This window comes from Barbus barbus (genome assembly GCF_936440315.1).
Source record: "Barbus barbus genome assembly, chromosome: 5".
Lineage (NCBI taxonomy): Eukaryota > Metazoa > Chordata > Actinopteri > Cypriniformes > Cyprinidae > Barbus > Barbus barbus.
The window spans coordinates 36,486,480-36,508,201 of record NC_136733.1 but is presented as its reverse complement, the minus strand read 5'-3'; the positions used below and the strand labels follow the sequence as shown (position 1 = coordinate 36,508,201).

Here is a 21,722-nt window from a genome sequence, read left to right as displayed (position 1 = left end):
TTAAATCTTGCACTACCTCAATGTAATTATATTCTTATATTTATATTTGTATTAATCTGAAGAGCTGCTAAACTGTATTTCGCTGTTAAACAATGACAATAAACGTATATTATATTCTAAACAGCACAGGTCAGGCTCAAACTAAACTTAAATTTAGCCAGTTAATCACTTATTCCTGACATAATAATAATAATATTAATAATAAGAAGAAGAATGATCATTTACAATTAGCTATTATTATTGTCATGTGATATTATTATTATTATTACTATTCATAATTTTATTTTACCATGTTATTTTAGTTAATAATTAGTTATTATTTCTCACTTATGTATTAAAAATGAATCCAAGCGTTTGGAGCCTGTTGTTTTGGCGCGCTCTTCTGTACCGGAAGTTGTCAGTAGAGACGCTGTTGTCTCTCTCTCAGGAAGGGCCTCAGAGCGAAGATGGCGACGGACAAACAGAAACATGAAGGCAGGGTGAAAATCGGACATTATATTCTCGGAGACACCCTAGGAGTGGGAACGTTTGGAAAAGTCAAAGGTAAAGCTGTCCGAGGTGTTTTGGGTTTTGTGTTATTGTTGTATTGAAGACAGTTCAAGCTAAATTGGAGAAGATAAGTGCGGCTAAGCTGCAGCACTTGTTGGCTAATGATAGTGTAAGTTAGTCCTGAAACAAACATTAACAACAAAGCTTTCTGCGATGGTCAGCGTTGATAATGTTAGCCGATCACTGCTGACGTGGTTTTCTGAATTTGTGCGTGATGTATTGTGTTAGTCTGGTTTGTAGAGGGATTGGTCGCAGCTAACCTGGTTAGCTTCATGGTTTATGAAGTGATTAATATTCTGAAGTTGCAGTTTGGTGAGCATTGATAGATTAGCTCGTGCACAGGCCAAATGACAACTACAGATACAGCTAGTCTTTGTCATAATGACAAGAAGCTAGTTAATTTTGCTGATAGGTTAGTCAGATGAATTAAAAATGATTGCGCCTTTTCTGTGATCCAGTCGTGACTTCAGTAATCGAGCATGACAAAAATCATATGAAATATAGTGACACAGAATAGTTATATTTTTATTAGGTGTAATAGGGTATAAATGTAATATAAGTAAATGTGTGTTCTTGACTTTCACTTCATTTTGGTGGTCAAGTTTATATTTTAAACCTTTAATTACATATAATGTATAGCATAGACTGAATAGGTACTTTATTCAGTTTGCACAGTACATTTTGCATAATGTTAAAAATAAAATGTTTTTAAATCAGATAAATTGAGGTCAATTAATTGATTAATCTACTTGCCAAGGAGCACCCAACAGTTGGTGACATTTTCAAAAAGTTCACTCTTTCACAGTTATGTTAACTTTTTTACCAACACCACATCTGATGCAATAATGAAATGCCTACTGTATTAAGGCATGGTTTCCCAGCTTGGTGTGCCCCTGAGATCAATCCATTTGCCTGTTATGGGGCAATACATGATGCAAACCAAATGTTTCAAGACAGGATGTGTGCTGTGTGTAAAATGGTCTGGGAAAAGAGAAGTTTATGTACCACTGACAGAACATGGAACCTACTAATCAACCATCTAAAAAGTAGCCTTTATAAACCAGGTTGATAGTGATGTTTTAGTAGATACTGTGGATACACACACACAGAATTCCCTCTGCGTGACCGAGTTTGTGTTAATGCATAACTAGAGCAGTCTAGTTATTGCAGGTGGCCTGTTACAGCTTAACCGAGACCATACCCAGCTTCTAGGAATGGTTTAATATACGGCCTTCAGCACTTACTGATGCAGCAATATCCAGCCTTATAATAAGAAACTGGTTGGCAAGGCCTTTGCCCATATGAAAATAGTTTATGGAAAAATTGAGTAAATGTGCGGTGAACCTCACACATTAACTAGCTCTGTTATGTAAATGCAAGCCTCAAAGATGTTTTTAGTTCAGTGTTTGTTACTTCAGGATGTAGATATTACAGTAACAGTGTTTATATTAAGTTAACAAAAATGGAAATCAATATTGGTAATATCAAATAATAATGTATTCTAATTATTTTTAATATAACCATGGCCTGCCAATTTGCAAATTGTTTAGATTGAATGGTAAAATGGACAATTTTGTAAATGTATACAGCAGCAAATGTGTGATTTACCAGTGTGGAATAAACACTGGGTGAAATAAAGTATTAGTTTTAGCCAAATTACCAAGTGACAAATGGATTTGTACAAACAGCCGTTGCCATCAACAGCAAAAGACTGAGGCCCCGTTTACACTAGTGTGTTTTTGTTTTAAAAAGGCGTTTTAGAATGAAAACGATCCTCGTTTCCGCTGCGTTTCAGAAACGATCTCCGTTTACACTACACAACCGAAAACTCATGCCACGTGACCATTCATGCAGGTACTACCATAGATATGTATAGGTAGATGCCCTATTATTTAGATGGCGGACGTGTCTGCGTGCTTAGAGCGGTCGAGTGGGGAATCTACTAGGGGTGTGCGATATTGGAAAAAAACTTTTTTTTTTTTTTTTTTTGATAATTAGACGATATTTTGCAGAGTGTGTTATTGTGCTGATATCTGACTACCGTGGACAGCTGCAGTTTTCGATATTCTTCATATTCTGTGTGGTCAGTTCACATCAGTGATTAATTAATCTTTTCATTTAAGTTTAAATTGATTTTTATCTTTAATAAAGCAATTTTATTCTAAAAGTGTACATCTTTTCAGTCAAATCAGTCAATTAAGATAATACACATTTAGGCTGTTACCAAACAAATGAAACCAGTATCAAAATTAATCTTTGCAGAAGTTGCATCTGAAGGGGCATTTAGATGCATTTACACACTATTTAATGCAGCTCAGAGGGACATGGAGTGCTTTAACCAGTTACAAATGCATAATGTTTTGACATTTTAAACATTAAACATTGAATACTGATATTTAAAATTATAAAAAAAATGAAAATCATGCTTATTTTTGAAAAAACGTCACTCTTCGTGTGATTTTAACTATATGAAACGTAAATATATACATTTTCTGCCCCCATATTTAGAATTTTTTTAATCATTCTTAATGCATTTTAATAGACTGAATCATGCAGTGAAAGTGAATGTATGCGTGCACTCCGTGGTGTTTTGTTTGGTGTTTGCAAAATACTCTATTGTCAAATTGCACATAGTTAAAACAATTACGATATTATCGCAGACGATAGATATCGCTCACCCCTAGAGTCTACCCATACATATCTATGGGTACAACAATGAGCATGATGTTATTGTTTACACGGTCATGAAGGATACGCATGTGGCCATCATTTTCAAAAGTCTCCCGTTTTGGTCCGTTTACACTGAAACGCAACCTCGAAATTTTCAAACTAAAACGGGGTCTGCAGCGTTTTGAAAAGTCTCCGTTTTTGACTTCGAAAACACTGGAGTAGTGTAAACGACAGGCGTAACCGTAGTAGAAGTTATGCGTTTTAAAACGAAAACGCACTAGTGTAAACGGGGCCTGAGAGACCGCTTTTTGCTCCTTTTCAAAAGTCTATTTATTTTGCTATAAGTATGTTGTTTCTTCTACCTGCCTATGCAGTGGGCCAGCATGAGCTGACCAAGCACCAGGTGGCGGTAAAGATTTTGAACAGGCAGAAGATCCGCAGTCTTGATGTGGTGGGGAAGATTCGACGTGAGATCCAGAACCTCAAACTCTTCCGTCACCCGCATATAATCAAACTGTGAGTACTGATTCATTCCATCTTTGTGCTAATACACAGATAATGAACTTGCAGTGTTCTGTGTCGGGGCTAGAATATGCAACTTTGATCTACTCGTAATTATTTTGAGTTTTTTTTTTGTTGTTAAGGGGTCGTATGATGCGATTTCAAGTTTTCCTTTCTGTTTGGAGTGTTTGTGCATAGATAAGATCCCTAAAGTAGCAAAGACTAAAGTCTCAAACCCAAAGAGATATTCTTTATCAAAGTTAAGACTTGTCCACGCCCCCCTAAAACGGCTCATTCAAACACGCCCCCACATGTCTACGTGACTGTGTGGGAAGATTTGCATAACACTGCCCAAATGTAGGCTATACGCAAAGAAAGAGGGCGTTTATTCTCAGTGTAGTGCCACCGGGACCATGTCCTGGAGATGCTGTGTTTCATTGTGAAAGCGAAAGTAATTTGTTTGGGCTTCCAAAAGAGGACACAACTAGAAATCAGTGGTTAAGTTGTATTTACAACACTGTTCCAGAACAGTTCAACCCAAATATTAGAGTGTGTGCAGCGCATTTTATGGAGGACTATTTCCTGAACCTGGGAGAGTAATGTTAGCCTACAATGCTGTCCTGTGCACAAAGGCTGTTTCTATAAAGTGGGGCAATTCCAACTTTGCATGGACAGTCTGGCGCTTCTCACTCACAGCCTGTAAGTATGTTTTCATATTTAAAGAATTTGCCACTGACTATTTGAGCTGTGTAGAGTAGTGCTGGTTGTTTGTCGTTTCTCCGATCACAAATGCAAACATGGTGTTATGTTTGAGGCGTGATGCAAGGTGACGTGTAAAAAGACCTCATGAGAAGTCATTATATATCAGTGTCACCACTGGATGCAACAAATGCCTCGTTTATAATGGGTTTTATCATTTTTGTCTCGTCGCGCCGGGACACGGTAAGGGGCGTAACATTTCGGTCTCATGCTTGAGGTATTCGGCCAATCACAACGCACTGGATAGCTGGTCAATAAGAGCACACCTCGCTTCTCAGAACGATGAGCTTTGTAAAAAATCGATGCGTTTCAGAAAGGCAGAGCATAGAGGAGCAACAATAATGTACAGTATGTGGAAAGTAATGTTTTTTTAACCTTAAACCACATAAACACATTGCATTACACCAAATACACAAAATAATGTTCTTTTTCGCAGATCGATGTGCAAATGAGCACCCATGTTTGTATGGAAATTTGGACAGGCTTCTCTAGTGACCCTGCTTGCATTTTGGCAAGACATTGCCAAATGCGTCTTGGGAAGACATTCACATAATTACAGAGGATGAGAAAGAGGGAGGGGATTTCCTTTTCCTCCCATTATAGAAAAACTATTTTTTGGTTTTCTTTCATCTTGATTGTAGGGCTGCATGATTATGACAAAAATCATAATTGTCGATTATTCCCTTGAGACTGTAATTGCGATTATTAATAACAATTATTTTGAACAGATTCATGCTATTGTTTGAAGCTGCATGCCATATTTTTATATAAAATATATATTTTAAAAAAGGTTGAAAACACTCTTCCTGAACTTTTATTGCTTTTCTTTAGCGTTGAGCCTCAAATGTTACTATACATTGGTGTGGTTTCTTCTTTATACAAAAAAGGTCAAATTATACATGGTATAATAATGTTATACTAAAACTAAAAGAAAAAAAACAATAATGGTTCACTAAAGCTATTTATTTCAATTACAATTAAACAGAAATTTCAAATTACAGTAACATTTTACAGTACAATTTATATTATTAGGGCTTTATCACCTTTATTTATGTAGCGCTTTTAACAATACAGATTGTGTCAGAGCAGCTTTACAGTATCAAATAGGAAATGAATTCATAATTCATCTCTAAATCAGTACTAGATAGGGAAAGTTCAGTGTTTTTTTTTTTTTTTTTTTTAAACGAATGATTCAAATATATTGTACACATTTGAGATTTTTGCATAGTTCAGATGCATTTCACTGACTACACGTACAGAACCAGTGACATGTATTCTTTGCAAATTTGTGCATTTTGTTTGTTTCGCAGTTACCAAGTTATCAGCACACCAACAGACATCTTCATGGTAATGGAATATGTGTCAGGAGGAGAACTCTTTGACTACATCTGTAAAAATGGAAAGGTAAATATTCAGTTTTAATTTGTGGCTTATGATTAGGGCCTGAAAATGAATTATAATTATAATTAATAATGGATTATAATGGATGATGAAAATAATTGACTTTATTTAGTTGTGTAGTTTGGTTGTGCTGTGCCTAGAGACGCTCCATCAGTGATTGCTTTTTAATGTTGTTAAATATTTTAGTGTAAAAATACATTTACTTAAGAGCATTTCAGTTTTGTGGAGTGCCCAGCAGAAAGTAAGAAAATAAATGTCACTCTCATTGTTAATCAAATACAGGTACATCTAAAAAAATTTGAATATCATGAAAAATATTTTTTGTCACTCATTTCAGAAAGTGAAACCCATATATTATATAGATTCATTACACCGAGTGAAATATTTCAAGCCTTTATTTCTTGAAAGTTTGACGATTATGGCTTACAGATAATGAAAACCCAAAATTCAGTGTCTCAGAAAATTAGAATATTACATAAGAGTAATATAAAAAAGGATATTTTAAACAGAAATGTCAGGCTTCTGAAAAGTATGTTCATTTCTATGCACTCAATACTTAGTTGGGCCTCCTTTTGCATGAATTACTGCATCAATGCGGCGTGGCATGGAGGTGATCAGCCTGTGGCACTGCTCAGGTGTAATGGAAGCCCAGGTTCCTTTGATAGCGGCCTTCAGGTCATCTGCATTGTTGGGTCTGGTGTCTCTCATCTTCCTCTTGACAATATCCCATAGATTCTCTATGAGGTTCAGGTCAGGCGAGTTTGCTGGCCAATCAAGCACAGTAACACCATGGTCATTGAACCAGCTTTTGGTACCGTTGGCAGTGTGGGCAGGTGCCAAGTCCTGCTGGAAAATGAAATCAGCATCTCCATAAAGCTTGTCAGCAGAAGAAGCATGAAGTGCTCTAAAATTTCCTGGTAGATGGCTGCGTTGACTGTGAACTTCAGAAAACACAGTGGACCAACTCCAGCAGATGACATGGCAGCCCAAATCATCACTGACTGTGGAAACTTCACACCGGACTTCAAGCAACATGGATTCTGTTCCTCTCCATTCTTCCTCCAAACTCTGGGACCTTGATTTCCAAATGAAATGCAAAATTTACTTTCTTCTGAAAAGAGGACTTTCACAGAGCAACAGTCCAGTTCTTTTTCTCCACAGCCCAGGTAAGACGCTTCTGACGTTGTCTCTGGTTCAGAAGTGGCTTGGTAGCTCTTTTCCTGAAGACGTCTGAGCGCGGTGACTCTTGATGCACTGACTCCAGCTTCAGTCCACTCCTTGTGAAACTCTCACAAGTGTTTGAATCAGCTTTGCTTGACAGTATTCTCAAGCCTGCGGTCATCCCTGTTGCTTGTGCACCTTTTCCTACCCAAATTCTTCCTTCCAGTCAACTTTGCATTTAATATGCTTTGATACAGCACTCTGTGAACAGCCACCCCTTTCAGTAATGACCCTCTGTGACTTACCCTCTTTGTGGAGGGTGTCAATGTTTGTCTTCTCGATCATTGCCAAGTCAGCAGTCTTCACCATTATTGTGGTTTCAAAGAGCAAGAGATACCTGGAATTTATACTGTAGGGATGGTCATTTATTGAAACTCAAATGTAAATATTCTAATATTTTGACATACTGATTTTTGAGTTTCGTGAGCTCTAATCATCAAAATGTAAATAAAAAAACTTGTTTTACTTTACATGTAATGAACTTTTTGAAATAAGTTACAAGAAAAAATGAACTTTTTCGTGATATTCTAATTTTTTGAGATGCACCTGTATATCATAAAGCATCTGCATGCTTGTCAATCAAACAGAGCTCAACAGAAAAAAGTGCAATCATTTTAGCAATCGTTAAACAATAGCAATTCAATTTAGGTTTAAAGGGTCTGTAATCTTGAAATCCTAAATAGAATGCAAGTAATTTGATATTTGTTTAAATAAATGAACTGTAAATTTAAAGCCATTGGCATAAAAAAAAAAAAAAACAGTAGTCCCCTTGCATTAGTTTATCACAGTTCATCTGAACTCTATTTTTCTGCTTGTGGAATAATCTTTTCCAATCTTGCCAGAATCAATAAATTAATCTAAGAATTAATCACAAAAATTTACACTACTGTTCAACACTACAGTTTGGGGTCAGTGAGATGATAATTTTTTTTTTTAAATATAAATAAGTTTTTTTTCAACAAGCATTAAATTTATTCAGCATGCATTAAATTGTTAAAAAATTACAGAAAACGGTTAAAAAAATTCTGTTAAAAGTTCTTTTGAACTTTCAATGCATCAAATAATTTTGAAAAAATGCATTACAATCTCTACAAATATATTAAGCGGCACAATTGTTTTCAACATTTATAATAAGAAATGTTTATCGATCTAATAAGCTGATTTTGTGAATGATTTCTGAGGGATCATGTGACGTTATGGCTGCAGAATTTTTTTTTCCATCACAGGAATAAATTACATTTAAAAAAATATTATATGGTGAATGTAAGACATCTATCCAAAACTGACCCCAAACGTTTAAAAAGTAGTATAATATCAGGGGCCACAAAAATGGCACAGTAGGTTGCAAAAGGGGAACTGTAAACTGAATGTTCAGATCAGTCCACATGGGAATGTGTAAAAACATGTTCCTGCATCTCTGGTCAGTTGGAAGAGAAGGAGAGCAGGCGTCTGTTCCAGCAGATCATCTCAGGGGTGGATTACTGCCACAGACATATGGTGGTGCACAGAGACCTCAAGCCTGAGAACGTCCTGCTGGATGCGCGCATGAATGCCAAGATTGCAGACTTTGGTATGTGAACTCTTCATATTTAAGAAACATGAAACAAGTTAGGTGGTTGGTGGACTTGCTCTTTCTTTAATATTTATATTACAAGCTATACTGACTTAAACTTTGACCTTTCTTCATGTAGGCTTGTCAAACATGATGTCAGATGGAGAATTCTTAAGGACGAGTTGCGGTTCTCCTAATTATGCTGCTCCGGAAGTCATCTCTGGAAGGTAATGTTTGCATTTTGTTTTTTTAAGTTTGAAATGATCTCAACCTGCTGTCATCCTCTAAGATAATACTCTGTGTGGCTTTGTGTTGTCCGTTCATTGATATTTTCTTGCTGTTCTCGCCCAGGTTATACGCAGGGCCAGAGGTGGACATCTGGAGCAGTGGTGTGATTTTGTACGCTCTGCTGTGCGGAACGCTGCCATTTGACGATGACCACGTGCCAACGCTGTTCAAGAAGATCTGCGATGGGATCTTCTTCATGCCTCCGTACCTGAACCCCTCCGTTATTAGCCTTCTGAAACACATGCTCCAGGTGGATCCTATGAAGAGAGCCACCATTAAAGAGATTCGGTCAGAAACTACACAAACGCTGTCCCTTTTAATTTTAGCAATGCCAAAACTATTGTGCAAATCTCTTTCTCTGTTAATTGCTATCCATTTTCAGGGAGGATGAGTGGTTTAAACAAGATCTCCCCAAGTATCTGTTCCCAGAGGATGCTGCATATAGCAGTAATATGATTGATGAGGAGGCACTGAAGGAGGTGTGCGAGAAGTTTGAGTGCACTGAGGAGGAGGTGCTCAACTGCTTGTACAGGTTTGTGTGTGGTTTTTATCTTTTTGTATCCAACATTTTGTTACTTCTGCTTTTCTTGTTACTTGCTATTGAGGCTTTTGGGTGCCTACACTGGAGGGAGTTTTCATATCAGAAGAAATTATGACTTTCATTTGTAATGGGAAATTGCAGTGGTGTTGATGAAAAATGCAAGGTTTTTAATGTGATCATAAATTCAGGATATTTAAACTTTTGCGAAGGACATTCATGTTAGCATCTAATCATGGCTATTGATAAAGATTTCGTGATTTAATTCGATTTTATTTCTGAAGATTTCCTGCTTTTTTGAACTAATTGTTTTAGTGAATGATCAATGAGTCACTGAAACACTGAAATCACATTTGAATGAAGGATTCATCACTCATTAAAGGGATGGTTCACCCAAAAATGAACATTCTGTCATCATTTAATCACCCTCAAGTAGTTCCAAACCTGTATGAATTTCTTTGTTCTGCCAAACACAAAGGAATATATTTTGAAGAAAGTTTGTTACCAGGCTGTTTTGGGATACCATTGACTTCCATAGTAGGAAAAAAAATGCTATGGAAGTCAATGGTGCCCCAGAACTGCTCTGTTTCCCACATTCTTCAGAATATCTTCCTTTGGGTTTGGCAGAACAAAGACATTCATACAGGTTTGGAACTACTTGAAGGTGATTAAATGATGACAGAATGTTCATTTTTGGGTGAACTATCCCTTTAAAAAGAAACTTGCTGCAACCTACTAGCAGTTTCAGGGCGAATTCCAAACGGTATTGAGCACCCCTATGCCCTACTCCCTTTGAAGGGCAGAGCGTTTAGGGCATTACTGTATAAGCGTTTGGAACTCCCTTGGCGAAGGGAATGACTGACCAGATGTTACCTCGACAACGCTGCACGTGCATGCAACAGTTGTTGCAAATAAATATTTCTTATTATTATTATTATTATTATTATTAATTAATTTTTCAAATATTGTTTAATTGTGTCTTATTTACTATCACAGTTTTTCAAACTAAACTTGCTTACACTTCCGTCTTAAATCATATTTCAATCTCTGATGAAAAATATTTTGTTACATTAAAATAAATACAATTTTAATCCGCCTATTTTTAATACTTACCATTGTATGTGAAGTCGAAATCAACAACAGCTTTGCTTTAAAATGCATCGCAAGATCTCCTAACGGAAGATCACATGATCACAAACGGAAATCACTTCCATGAAGTGACCATGGCATGTTCCCTTCGCTAACGGACCTCTGGAAGGGCCCATCGTGAAGGGATTCAGTTGCTCACTTTCGTTTGGAACATCCCAACAAATGGAGTCTCCTTCCCGAAGTGCCCTTCAAGGGCGCAAAAAAAGCCGTTTGGAAATCGCCCTTAGTTTCCTATTGAAACATATTGCATTATTCAAAATTTGGTAACTGTTCCATTAGATAATACATCTAATTAAGCTAAGCAATACATTTGTTGTTTATTAATCTTTGTTAATAATAGTTAATAAAAATACAACTGTTTTTTTGTTAGTTAATGGTAAGTATAGTTTTGTATTCCTACAAAAAAAAAAATTGTGTAATCTCATAGTTATTGGCAAAATCCCCAAAATACATCATTTTTGTCAATATCGCAGTTCTATTACATTTGGGTATGTTACAGTTAAAAAAGTCCATTTCATTTAGCTATAAAATAATTATCTCTGCTAATTAGACTGATTTAAATTTGTAACTCAATTCCTCATAGTGTCACTGCAGTCGAATTAAATGCTACCAAACAACTATAAACTCTCATCTGTCCTGTTTTTGTCCTTGCTTTCTTTGCAGTCGCAATCACCAGGATCCTCTTGCTGTGGCCTATCACTTGATCATAGACAACCGGCGCATTATGAACGAGGCCAAAGATTTCTACTTGGCCTCCAGCCCCCCGGACAGCTTCCTAGATGACCTGCCTGCGCACCACTCTGCGAAGATTCACCCCGAGAGAGTGCCATTCCTGGTGACGGAGTCCCAGCCACGTCCTCGACACACGCTGGATGAGCTTAACCCCCAAAAGTCCAAGCATCTCGGTGTCCGGCGAGCTAAGTGGCACCTGGGAATCCGTAGCCAGAGCAGACCGAATGATATCATGAGTGAGGTCTGTCGTGCTATGAAGCAATTGGACTATGAGTGGAAGGTAAGCGTTTGTGCTTTGGGTTGTACTTTACATTTGTTGGAACACTGCATTGTTTAGCATTTAAATAGATTAGCATTTAAAGGGATAGTTCACCCAAAAATTTAAATTCTGTCATTTACTCACCCTCAAGTAGTTTTGTTCAGTTTTTTTTCCTACCCTCTACGGACACCTTGTTAATTGAATCGCCATTGGATATAAAATATAGCTGAGGACACAGACTGAACTGCGGCGGAGAGTGCATAATACAATTTTTTTCTAAACATGTGACAAACTTTATATGAAGGCCTTTAAAAAAACTCGTAAGATATAGAAGCCTATACTTTAGTTTCAGTTTAAGACGGCTCTGACAGAAAGGCTGCGGTGTGCCGCTGACAGAGATGCTACTCGTGCTGTTTAATGTGTTTGAGATGTGATGTTTTCCTTAATGCATAACTTACATTTCACAGGTATATTCTCCATCTGTAAATGTTAGCAAGCCATGTAAATATTTCCATTTTGGTGTCAGCAGTGCATGAGCCTTCTGCTTTGAGACTTGAGAATGAGTGCCGCCACGCGCATGCGCGCCAAACAGATGCACAATGCAATAGGGGTGCGATAATTCTAAAATATACATTTGCTTAAATATTTGTAGTTAATAATAAATGTAATGTATGTAGAATTTTAAACCTACAAGTAAGTGTATTTGTATGATAGCACTAACTGTAAAGTGACTAATGGGGTGCTTTTTAGTAAATATAACTTCTGCTTTAAAAGCATTATTTTTGTTTTTAGATTGCAGTGTTACAATGTTAGAATGTAATGTGATTTTAACCCTTTTTAAAACACAAATATATGCCTATGGTTATATTCACTTTGTTTTTTTAATCCAAATACAAAAGTGTATCAATATCGAGATATATACCGTAAATCAGCCAAAAGATACCGAGATATGAATTTTTGCTCATATCGCCGTTTGTGCATTAGTCCCGCCCACTACCGGAAAACCCGGCAGTTCATAAAAGCTGAAAACATCCAAAGGAACGCCGTTATTTTGACAGGAAAATGCAACAAAGAATATGGAATATGTGGAGCAGTGTTTATTGTTATTCAGGAGTACGCCATTCAGACTTCCTCAAAACTATGTTACAGTGCAATGTACCAGTCCCTTTAAAAGTTTAAATCCATTACAGTAAGATTTTACTCTGCTGACTTTTTTTCTCTGTGGTTTAATAGGTAGTTAATCCTTATTACTTCCGAGTGCGGAGGAAGAACCCAGTCACTGGCATACATACAAAGATGAGCCTCCAGCTCTACCAGGTGGACAGCAGGACCTATTTACTTGACTTCAGGAGCATAGATGGTAAAAATTGTCACACTGTTTGTCTGTATTTTATTTATTTTGGTACTTTAATTTACAGTAATCAATTAAAAAATATAAAAATGTATACATAATCACACAAGGATATGAATCTCACAGTGTGGTATCTGAATAAATCTGACTCTTGTACTGAATGCAAATATTATTTATAGGATATCTAAAGTGTTACCATGTTATTCATTACTTAAGTCTTGTGAGACTGTAGCCGAAAAAATTGGAATATCCCATTAAACATTTGCAAATAAGCACCACTTCCATCCAACGAGTTAGAGAGAACAAAATCTTCACTTCCTGATAAACTGGCACTAAATATCACTAAGAAAAGTAGGAGAGGCCACTATTTATAATAATTCTCAAATTACTTGCACTTCAAGAGAGCAGATGAAACGCAGTAAATGCGGTCTTGCTTTCGGAGGTGAATGTCAGCTCTTTGGGAACGCAGTTGTGGCAGACCGTTCTGGGAGGCAATTATATAGAAATACTTTGACAGACTTTGCTCAGGCACTTCAGAATGACCATAATAACATTTCAGATGCTGTGCAACAAAATCAGTCCGCTGGTTAGTCAGGTTATGCCATCCCATAGTGCAAAGTCACGTGACGTTTTTGAACGCTCATGCAGGATTTATTCGCTAAATGCGTTTCCATCTCCCATTATTCCAGGGTTCCTACGGGGTTTGGAAAAGTATGGAAAAATATTTGTTTCCAGACTTTTGCCCCTATTTAGTTTTTTATAATAGAAAATTCAGAATTTAATGAAAATAAGTTTATCGTACAAGAAGTGGGGTTTCATGGTAGCTGTTGAAGGGATAGTTCACCCAAAAATGAAAATTCTGTCATTTACTCACCCTCAAGTAGTTCCAAACCTGTATGAATGTCTTTGTTCTGCTTAACACAAAGGAAGATATTCTGAAGAATGTGGGAAACAGAACTGTTCTGGGGCACCATTGACTTCCATGGTATTTTGTTTTTTCCTACTATGGAGGTCAATGGTGCCCCAGAACAGCCTGGTTACAAACTTTCTTCAAAATTTCTTCCTTTGTGTTTGGCAGAACAAAGAAATTCATACGGGTTTGGAACTATTTGAGGGTGAGTAAATGATGACAGATGAATGATTCTTCACACTATATTCTTAGCACCGTATTATATAACTCAAGGACCTTTGCAAAAATAAAAAATATATATACAGACCTTTATGTGCGCACAAGAAACCATTAAATTTAGCATATAGACCAATGCACACTGAGCCACCTGTTGTGCCATCAGCCCATTTCGTGGTGTAGTTTCAGACTATGAATTAAAGTAATATGGCATAATATAATAATAAAATAATATGGCATATTGCCCCAATGAAAGCCAAATCTTAAAGGTATTTTACTGTACCAGTCTTTTTTATAGACCCTTGAGCTTGGCAAATGTTATGCCATCAGTCCATTGCGTACCATAGTTTCTCCACCACCACAGAGGATGTGTTAAATTGGACATTTGGCCTTGATATTGGAAGTACTACCGTAAGAAAAGCTAAATTTTGAGCAGGTAGATCTGTTAATTCATGTGCATCCATGCTATCTGTTTATTCATAGTAAGATGGGAGTGATACACAAAGGAAATAGGTTATATAAAACTAGAAATTGTAATGCGTAAGAATGCAAAACATTCCCATGTACATCTGTATTTTTGAATTATTTTTTATATTAGGAACTCTGTATGTTGGCTATTCGAGAAAATCAATGAAAAAAACCCCTGATAAAATAAAAATATTTACAGATGACTGTACTATATACCAAATATAAAGCTGGAAATAATGCTCTATGAGCCATTTGTTAAATATGGTCTGAAAATCTAAGCATTAAGCCATTTTCGCACAAGTCAAAAACCACTAAGCGAACAAAACGTTTTTGTGAATTAAGGGATTTCTTTTCGAAATTTGGCGTTTCCATCACTTATTTCTAATGCGATACTTCAAAAGTTATTGCATTGTGTTAGTGTAGTTATTTTAATTTAGCATGAAATGTGAAAATATTTATTTCTTAATTCTTATATTGGTTCTGCTTAAATCTCAAATATAGTTTTATCAGATGAATAATCATTCCAGAAAAGGAATCATAAACTAAATTGTTTACCAAAATTCTGTTTGTTGCTGAGTGTGCTGGAGAGCGTTTTCTGTATATTTTATTCTCTAAAGCCTTCTGTTCTGTTTCATATAGATGACATGATAGAAGTAAAATCAGGGACTGCCACACCTCACCGCTCTGGCTCAGTCGGTAGCTACCGGACTACCCTAAAGAACGACAGGAACGAGAAAAACGAATGTGAGGATGCAGCAAAGGGTGATGCGTCCGCGCCCTCCACGCCTCCGATATCCGGAGGGAAAGCAGCAGAAGGCTCTCTGGCTTCTTCTCTTACCTCCTCAGTGGATTCCACAGGGGGCGAGATCCTCCCCCGCCCAGGAAGTCACACCATAGAGTTCTTTGAGATGTGTGCCAACCTCATCAAGCTGCTAGCACGATAACTTGTGGTTCCTCTGATGCCTTCTCTCTCACTCTCTGGCTTCTTTTCTCTTTCTTCTGGAATACTGTCTACCTCTTCGTCCTCTGATATCTGTATCATCATCCACAGCAGTCCTTCTATCTCTGTTCTTTTCGTCTCTCTTTTTCTCTCTCAGTGTCTTTGGAGCAATAAGCATGCGGACGAACTCAAGACTCCATGCATCCCACTCGCATGAACACGCTGAATGGTCTCTGGCACTACAGTCGCCAGGATCAGCCTGTTTGAGGATTGAGAAAAGGTACAAAGAGGAAAAGGATGGAGGTTGTTTTTTTGTGCCACAGTTAAGATGTCAGAAAGATTGCTAAGCCGCTTTATAGTGTCTAAACTCTTTTAGAGATGGTTTTACAATTCTTTTCTGAGTTTTATAGCAAGGATTTCCTTGCAGAGAGTGAGGCGTAGAGGTGCATTTAAATGAGTTATACACTGAGCTAGCTGTACTGTACACAATGCTGTTGCGATTCTTGGCGGACCAAGAGATATATAAAGAAAGAGCCCTTGTGAGGCACGTGGGACGACAAGTAAGACAGAAAGCACTTTTGCACAGTTTTACCTGTAAGTTTTTGTGGGCCAGTGTCAGAACTGGTTTATCCCATTGAAGCGGCCTACTGGAAAGAGCACTTGATTAGGAGGAGCCGTCTTAAAAAGCGGGGCCAATTTAACGTGGTGGGCACTTTAACACAAAGGGACAACTTGATATGTCAGTCTTTCTTAAGGAAGAGACCAATATTAAACCCATTTATCCTGAAGGAGCGCAGTGTCCTTGCCTCTGTTTCATAGATTTTTGTTTGTTTGTTTTTTGTTCGTCACACCTTGGTCTTTTTTTCTATTCGCTCACATTTTACATACATTTAAGTATATACAGAATTTAAACATGCATTTGGATTTATATTTATCAGTGCTTTAAATGGGGTTGTAGATTGTATTAAAATTGTGATATTGGACTGGATTTTTTTTTAAGAAATATTTGATTGTATCGCTGTTAGATATTTTATTCCATACACTGCTTTATCAAAAACTATTTTAGTTGTTTTACAAAACAATGGTTGCTTGAAAATTAAGTTCACCTTAAAAAAAAAAAGAAATCAAAGGTTTTTGTATCCCCTCCACTTTTACAAATTAAGTCTCTGTGGTAAGACAGGCCCAATATTAAAACTTTTTTTTTTTTTAATGTTGGCTGAGATGTAACACAGACACAGCTGAGGTGTCCAAATAAAGTTTCACCACAATGAAAAGGGGAAAAAGAGAGATAAAATTAGTTGAAATATTGGCGCATACTGATCGATCTCCAGAGCGAATCATATAGTCATTTCTTAATACGGTGTTTGCAAAGTCATAATCTTAAGATCATAAAATAGGAAAGCTACTTGCATGTTACTATGTGCCCTCGTATGAAAATTCTACAAAAGTCCACAAATGAAAGCACTGCAACCTGTTAACAATGAATGAAATATAGGAGCTTACTGACAGGAGTAATCCTCCTCTTCAGATCAGTTCTTTCAACATATGTTTCATAGATGAAAATGAAAACAAGTGCTCTTGTTCATTTGCCTGCCCAGAGCTCCAGCTTTATTCAAATTAAATATTCCAAATTCAATGCTAAAAAAGCTAAGATGTCATTTTAAATACTAAATGTATTCTATGGTATGTATGGCATAGCGTATTTACTTTTAAAGTCTGAACGCATATTCTTACCACATTAAACAAATAACTCTTAGTTCTTATTAATGCAGCAGTAACATTCTCAAAAAGAAAAGATGTAAGGCCAGTAATTCTGAGTCTTTGTTACATGTTAAGATCTAGTTTCCTAAAAGGATGATGTTGTTTTTGTTCTAAACTGCACTGTCATTTCAGAATCTCTATTAATGAGATTTTAGAGCTAAAACTTGACAATCTGTGCTTTGCAAGTCAGCTTAAGACAAATCCAGAGAAATGTAGTTTTGCTCTGTCCCCTTTAGCCCCCCAAACGTTAACTCCTTATCACTAGGGAACCATTTCATTGTCTCCACAGGCTGTTTATTCAGCCATCAAAAAGAAGTTTAGAAAATCTGTTGACGTCCATTTATGTTGATTATCTGTGCAGAGATGCACCTCATGGAGGCTTGTCCATGTACATTTACAGATAATTACTGATTATTTACAGTTGAAAAGATGATTTGTAAAGACAACTGCTTAATAAAACGATACATGAAAAATGATTGTATTGTATCTTTTGAAAACATGGTGTATGTTGTGTGACTATATTTTTAAAGAAATGTTTGGTAATTCCTTTAATTACAGTAGTAAACATACACACAGAGCTTTTCCTTTTTCCTTCTATTGTTTTTAATTAACTAGTAAAATTAATGCTTAATTCAATTTTTTTTTTTTTTTTATGAATTGTAATATTTTTGTTGAGCAAACAGGAACAATAAAACCGTTATTAACTTTATCCAAAGGGTTAAAATAGTTTTTAGTCTAAGGAAATTTTATATATATATATATATATATATATATATATATATATATATATATATATTGTCAGGCCAAGTTGTCACGTGTTTGCAATATAATATTAAATTTTTCATTCTATTCATTAATACTTTTTCATCAATAAGTAATTACAAAATAAGTCATGTTACATAAGACGTCGTTGTGTTTTCATGGGTTGATAAGAGATTCATGATGATTTACAGTTTACATTTTACTAAAAATAGTCTTGAAACATTCTCCATATGTTCTCTATAGACTTTTGTAGACCTTAAGGTATGTACAGAAATAGACCTTCTAAGCAAACCCACCTTTATTCACTAAAAAGGCGGTCTTCCCCTACTTATGTGTAGGCCAGAGCCATAGAGAGAGAGATTCTCAGCAGCTCTGGTGTAGGCCTGTTATTTATTGTGTTTCTTCCAATGCACGTCTCTAAAGGGAGATCTGTACTTCAGAAAATGACCCGCAGATGTCCCTTTAATCCTGAAGACGTGTCATTATTGGAGTTAACTTGAGTTTTGACAAAACATTCTTTTCTGATTTCTAACTTCTAAAATGTATAGGATATCCAATTACACAGTATTAGGCTACATTTTGTAATTACAAATTAAAGTTTTTTTTTTTTTTTTTTTTACAAACCATATATAAATATATACCACAGAACCATACATGTGGGTATTTAAAATTGAAATAATAAATTACGCTGATAGACTTCTGCTGCACACCTGCCGTAGTGCGTCATAGTGTAAGCAGCAACTCCTCCATACGCATATCTACAGAGAAGCATGGTAATGTTACTCCAGGACTGGCTGCTCACGCTAAGCTTTCAAAACTGGAGCACTGTTCCGCAGAAGAAGCGCTGAGCAGTGTTCGTGTTCATCACTCTGGTATGTAAACAACAGACTCACCTGCACTAGTGCAGATGGGATAGCCTATCTTTTTGGAAGTTTTTCACTGTATTATTTAGTCGTTCCTTTGGGCAGTCCAAAAATATTTTGCTTATTATATGTAAATATCATTAATGTTTCAGAGAAATGTTTAAAAATATCTCATGGCAAGGTAGAGTAATTATTGCTGATAAAATACAAAGTATTAGTTATTGAACTCTATATTTAAGTAAGTTATTAATGAAAAATGACTGGGGTATTAGTTAAGGATCTGGGCTCTGTGATGCATCTGAGCTAGTCTCAAATGAGTGTGTAATCCAGTGAGCCCAAAATATACTGGTCTGTACCAGGAGCAGATTATGTCTGTTATTGCACACATACATATTTTTCCCCTTCAAGAATACAGTATCCAGTAAAGCTAACCAGATTAATTTTCCCTCTTTCATTGCATTCCAACAAAACAGCCTTTGTTTGTGTTTCAGGATTACATTTGAGTGGTTTTTCTAGACAAAGTCAACAGCATGGGCATTTGTTACATTTAGTAATCAAGTTAATTTGTACTTTTTGTCTGTTATCAATGTTTAGCAAATTATATGCATAAATGATTTAACCATGAGTAGTCATTTCAGTTCATTTTTGGTTTTCTGCAGTGCAAAATTATTTTTTGTAATATTTCTTAATATGTGCCAAAAAATGATACAGAATTTTGTTGTTCTCTTTCGTCAGTTGTTTTACATTCATTTTCTTAGTTATTATTCTCAGGTGTTACTTTGTGGCCTAAAGCCTTTATGCTTATATCATATATATATATATACACACAAGTGTGTTCATGGATCACTGTGTCCGTGTCCTCTCACTGCCAAGCAATTCAGCTGACACAATGCTTTACCCAAAGCAGGTCTCATGTTTCAGATATCTGTCTGCAGTGACAGTGCAAGCTTCTCCTGGTTTGCAGGGTCTCTTTCATTCTTCATTTCTGTCATAATCAGAAGGAAGTGACATTACGTTGTGGACACATGAGCTTTTGTTTGTTGCTGTCAGGGTCACTGAGCTATAACTTCTGCTTGCAGCAGCACCAACTGTAAGAACGATGATATATATATATTATTTTTCAAAGCAGTTTATCCAAAAGACTGAAAAAACCCCATTTTTTAACAATCCCTTCATGTTTCTCTATCATTGCCTTTCTCATTCTTTCAGCCTCTCTCTTTCTTCAGGAGGTGTATTGGAGAACTACAGACTGCTGACATTTCATATCTCCAGCAGCAGGGGGCAGAATATGAAAAAATATTGAATCTCTCTTAAAGAGTAACTAAACCCCCGGTCAGAGCTTAACTACACCCACTGGCAATATTTGAAAAATGCTGGAAAGGTGGGCAGAGTATGTCACAGGGGTATGCAACGTCCCATAGGAAAATCCAACTGCAGTAGCCACCGTTCAACCTGAAGAGGGCAGCACTCAGACTTTTTTTACACCATATATTAGAATTAAAACACTTTATAACCAAACGTCAAAACATTTACTCGAATCAATGCACAGCACTAATAAAGACACCGTCTTACAGATCATTAACTCAGAAAAGTTGTTTTAGGGTTTAGTTACCCTTTAAACATACAGGTGCATGTAAAGAAAAAGTTCTTTTTTTTATTGTAACTTATTTCAAAAAGTGAAACTTTCATATATTCTAGACAACATTTCAAAAGTTTTTTGTTTCAATTTTGATGATTAGATCTTACAGCTCATGAAAGTCAAAAATCCAGCATCTTAAAATATTTGAATATTTCCTAAGATCAATCAAGAAAAGGATTTGCCAAACAGAAAAGTTCAAGTTCTTTAAAGTATGTTCATTTATGCACTCAATACTTGGTCGGGGCTCCTTTAGCACAAACTCCAGCATCAGTGAGGAATGGCATGGAAGCGATCAGCCTGTGGCTCTGCTGAGGCACTATTGAGACTTCAGCTCGTCTGTATTGTTGGATCAACTGTTTCTTATCTTTCTCTTGAAAATATCCCATAGATTCCATATGGGGTTCAGGTCAGGCATGTTGGCTTTCCAATCAAGCACAGTAATATCATGGTCAGCAAACCACTTGGAAGTGGCTTTGGCAGTGTGGACAGGTACTAAAGTTCTGCTGGAAAAGGAAATCAGCATCTTCATAAAGCTTGTCAGCAGATGGAAGCATAAAGTGCTCCAAAATATCTTGGTAGACGGGTGCATTGACTTTGGACTTGATAAAACACAACGGACCAACACCAGCAGACGTCACGGCACCCCAAATCATCACTGACTTCAGAAACTTCACACTGGATTTCAAGCAGCTTGGATTCTGTGCCTCTCCACTCTTCCTCCAGACTCCAGACATTGATTTCCAAATGAAATGCAAAATTTACTTTCATCTGAAAAGAGGACTTTGGACCACTGAGCAACAGTCCAGTTCTTTTTCTCCACAGCCCAGGTAAGACGCTTCTGACTTTGTCTCTGGTCCAGAAGTGACTTGGTAGCCCTTTTCCTGAAGACGTCTGAGCTTGGTGACTCTTGATGCTCTGACTCCAGCTTCAGTCCACTCCTTGTGAAGCTCTCCCAAGTGGTTTAATCGGCTTTGCTTGACAGTATTCTCAAGTTTGTGGTCATCCCTGTTGCTTGTGCACCTTTTCCTATCCAATTTCTTCCTTCCAGTCAACTTTACATTTAATATGCTTTGATACAGCACTCTGTGAACAGCCACCCCTTTCAGTAATGCATCTCTGTGATTTACCCTCTTTGTGGAGGGTGTCAATGATTGTCTTTTGGACCGTTGCCAAGTCAGCTGTATTCCCCATTA

The 21,722-nt window shown here is 36.7% G+C and overlaps 1 protein-coding gene across 1 annotated transcript; it reads left to right on the top strand.

The window, feature by feature from the left end:
- Positions 1-411: 411 nt before the first annotated feature.
- LOC306870322 (5'-AMP-activated protein kinase catalytic subunit alpha-1-like) lies at positions 412-17,973 on the top strand. The gene is made up of 10 exons (XM_079417532.1): positions 412-543; positions 3,594-3,735; positions 5,790-5,883; positions 8,527-8,671; positions 8,793-8,880; positions 9,005-9,229; positions 9,324-9,473; positions 11,292-11,640; positions 12,853-12,979; positions 15,204-17,973. The coding sequence occupies exons 1-10, from the start codon at positions 447-449 to the stop codon at positions 15,506-15,508; spliced, it is 1,722 nt and encodes a 573-aa protein (XP_079273658.1). The 5' UTR covers positions 412-446; the 3' UTR covers positions 15,509-17,973.
- Positions 17,974-21,722: the final 3,749 nt, after the last annotated feature.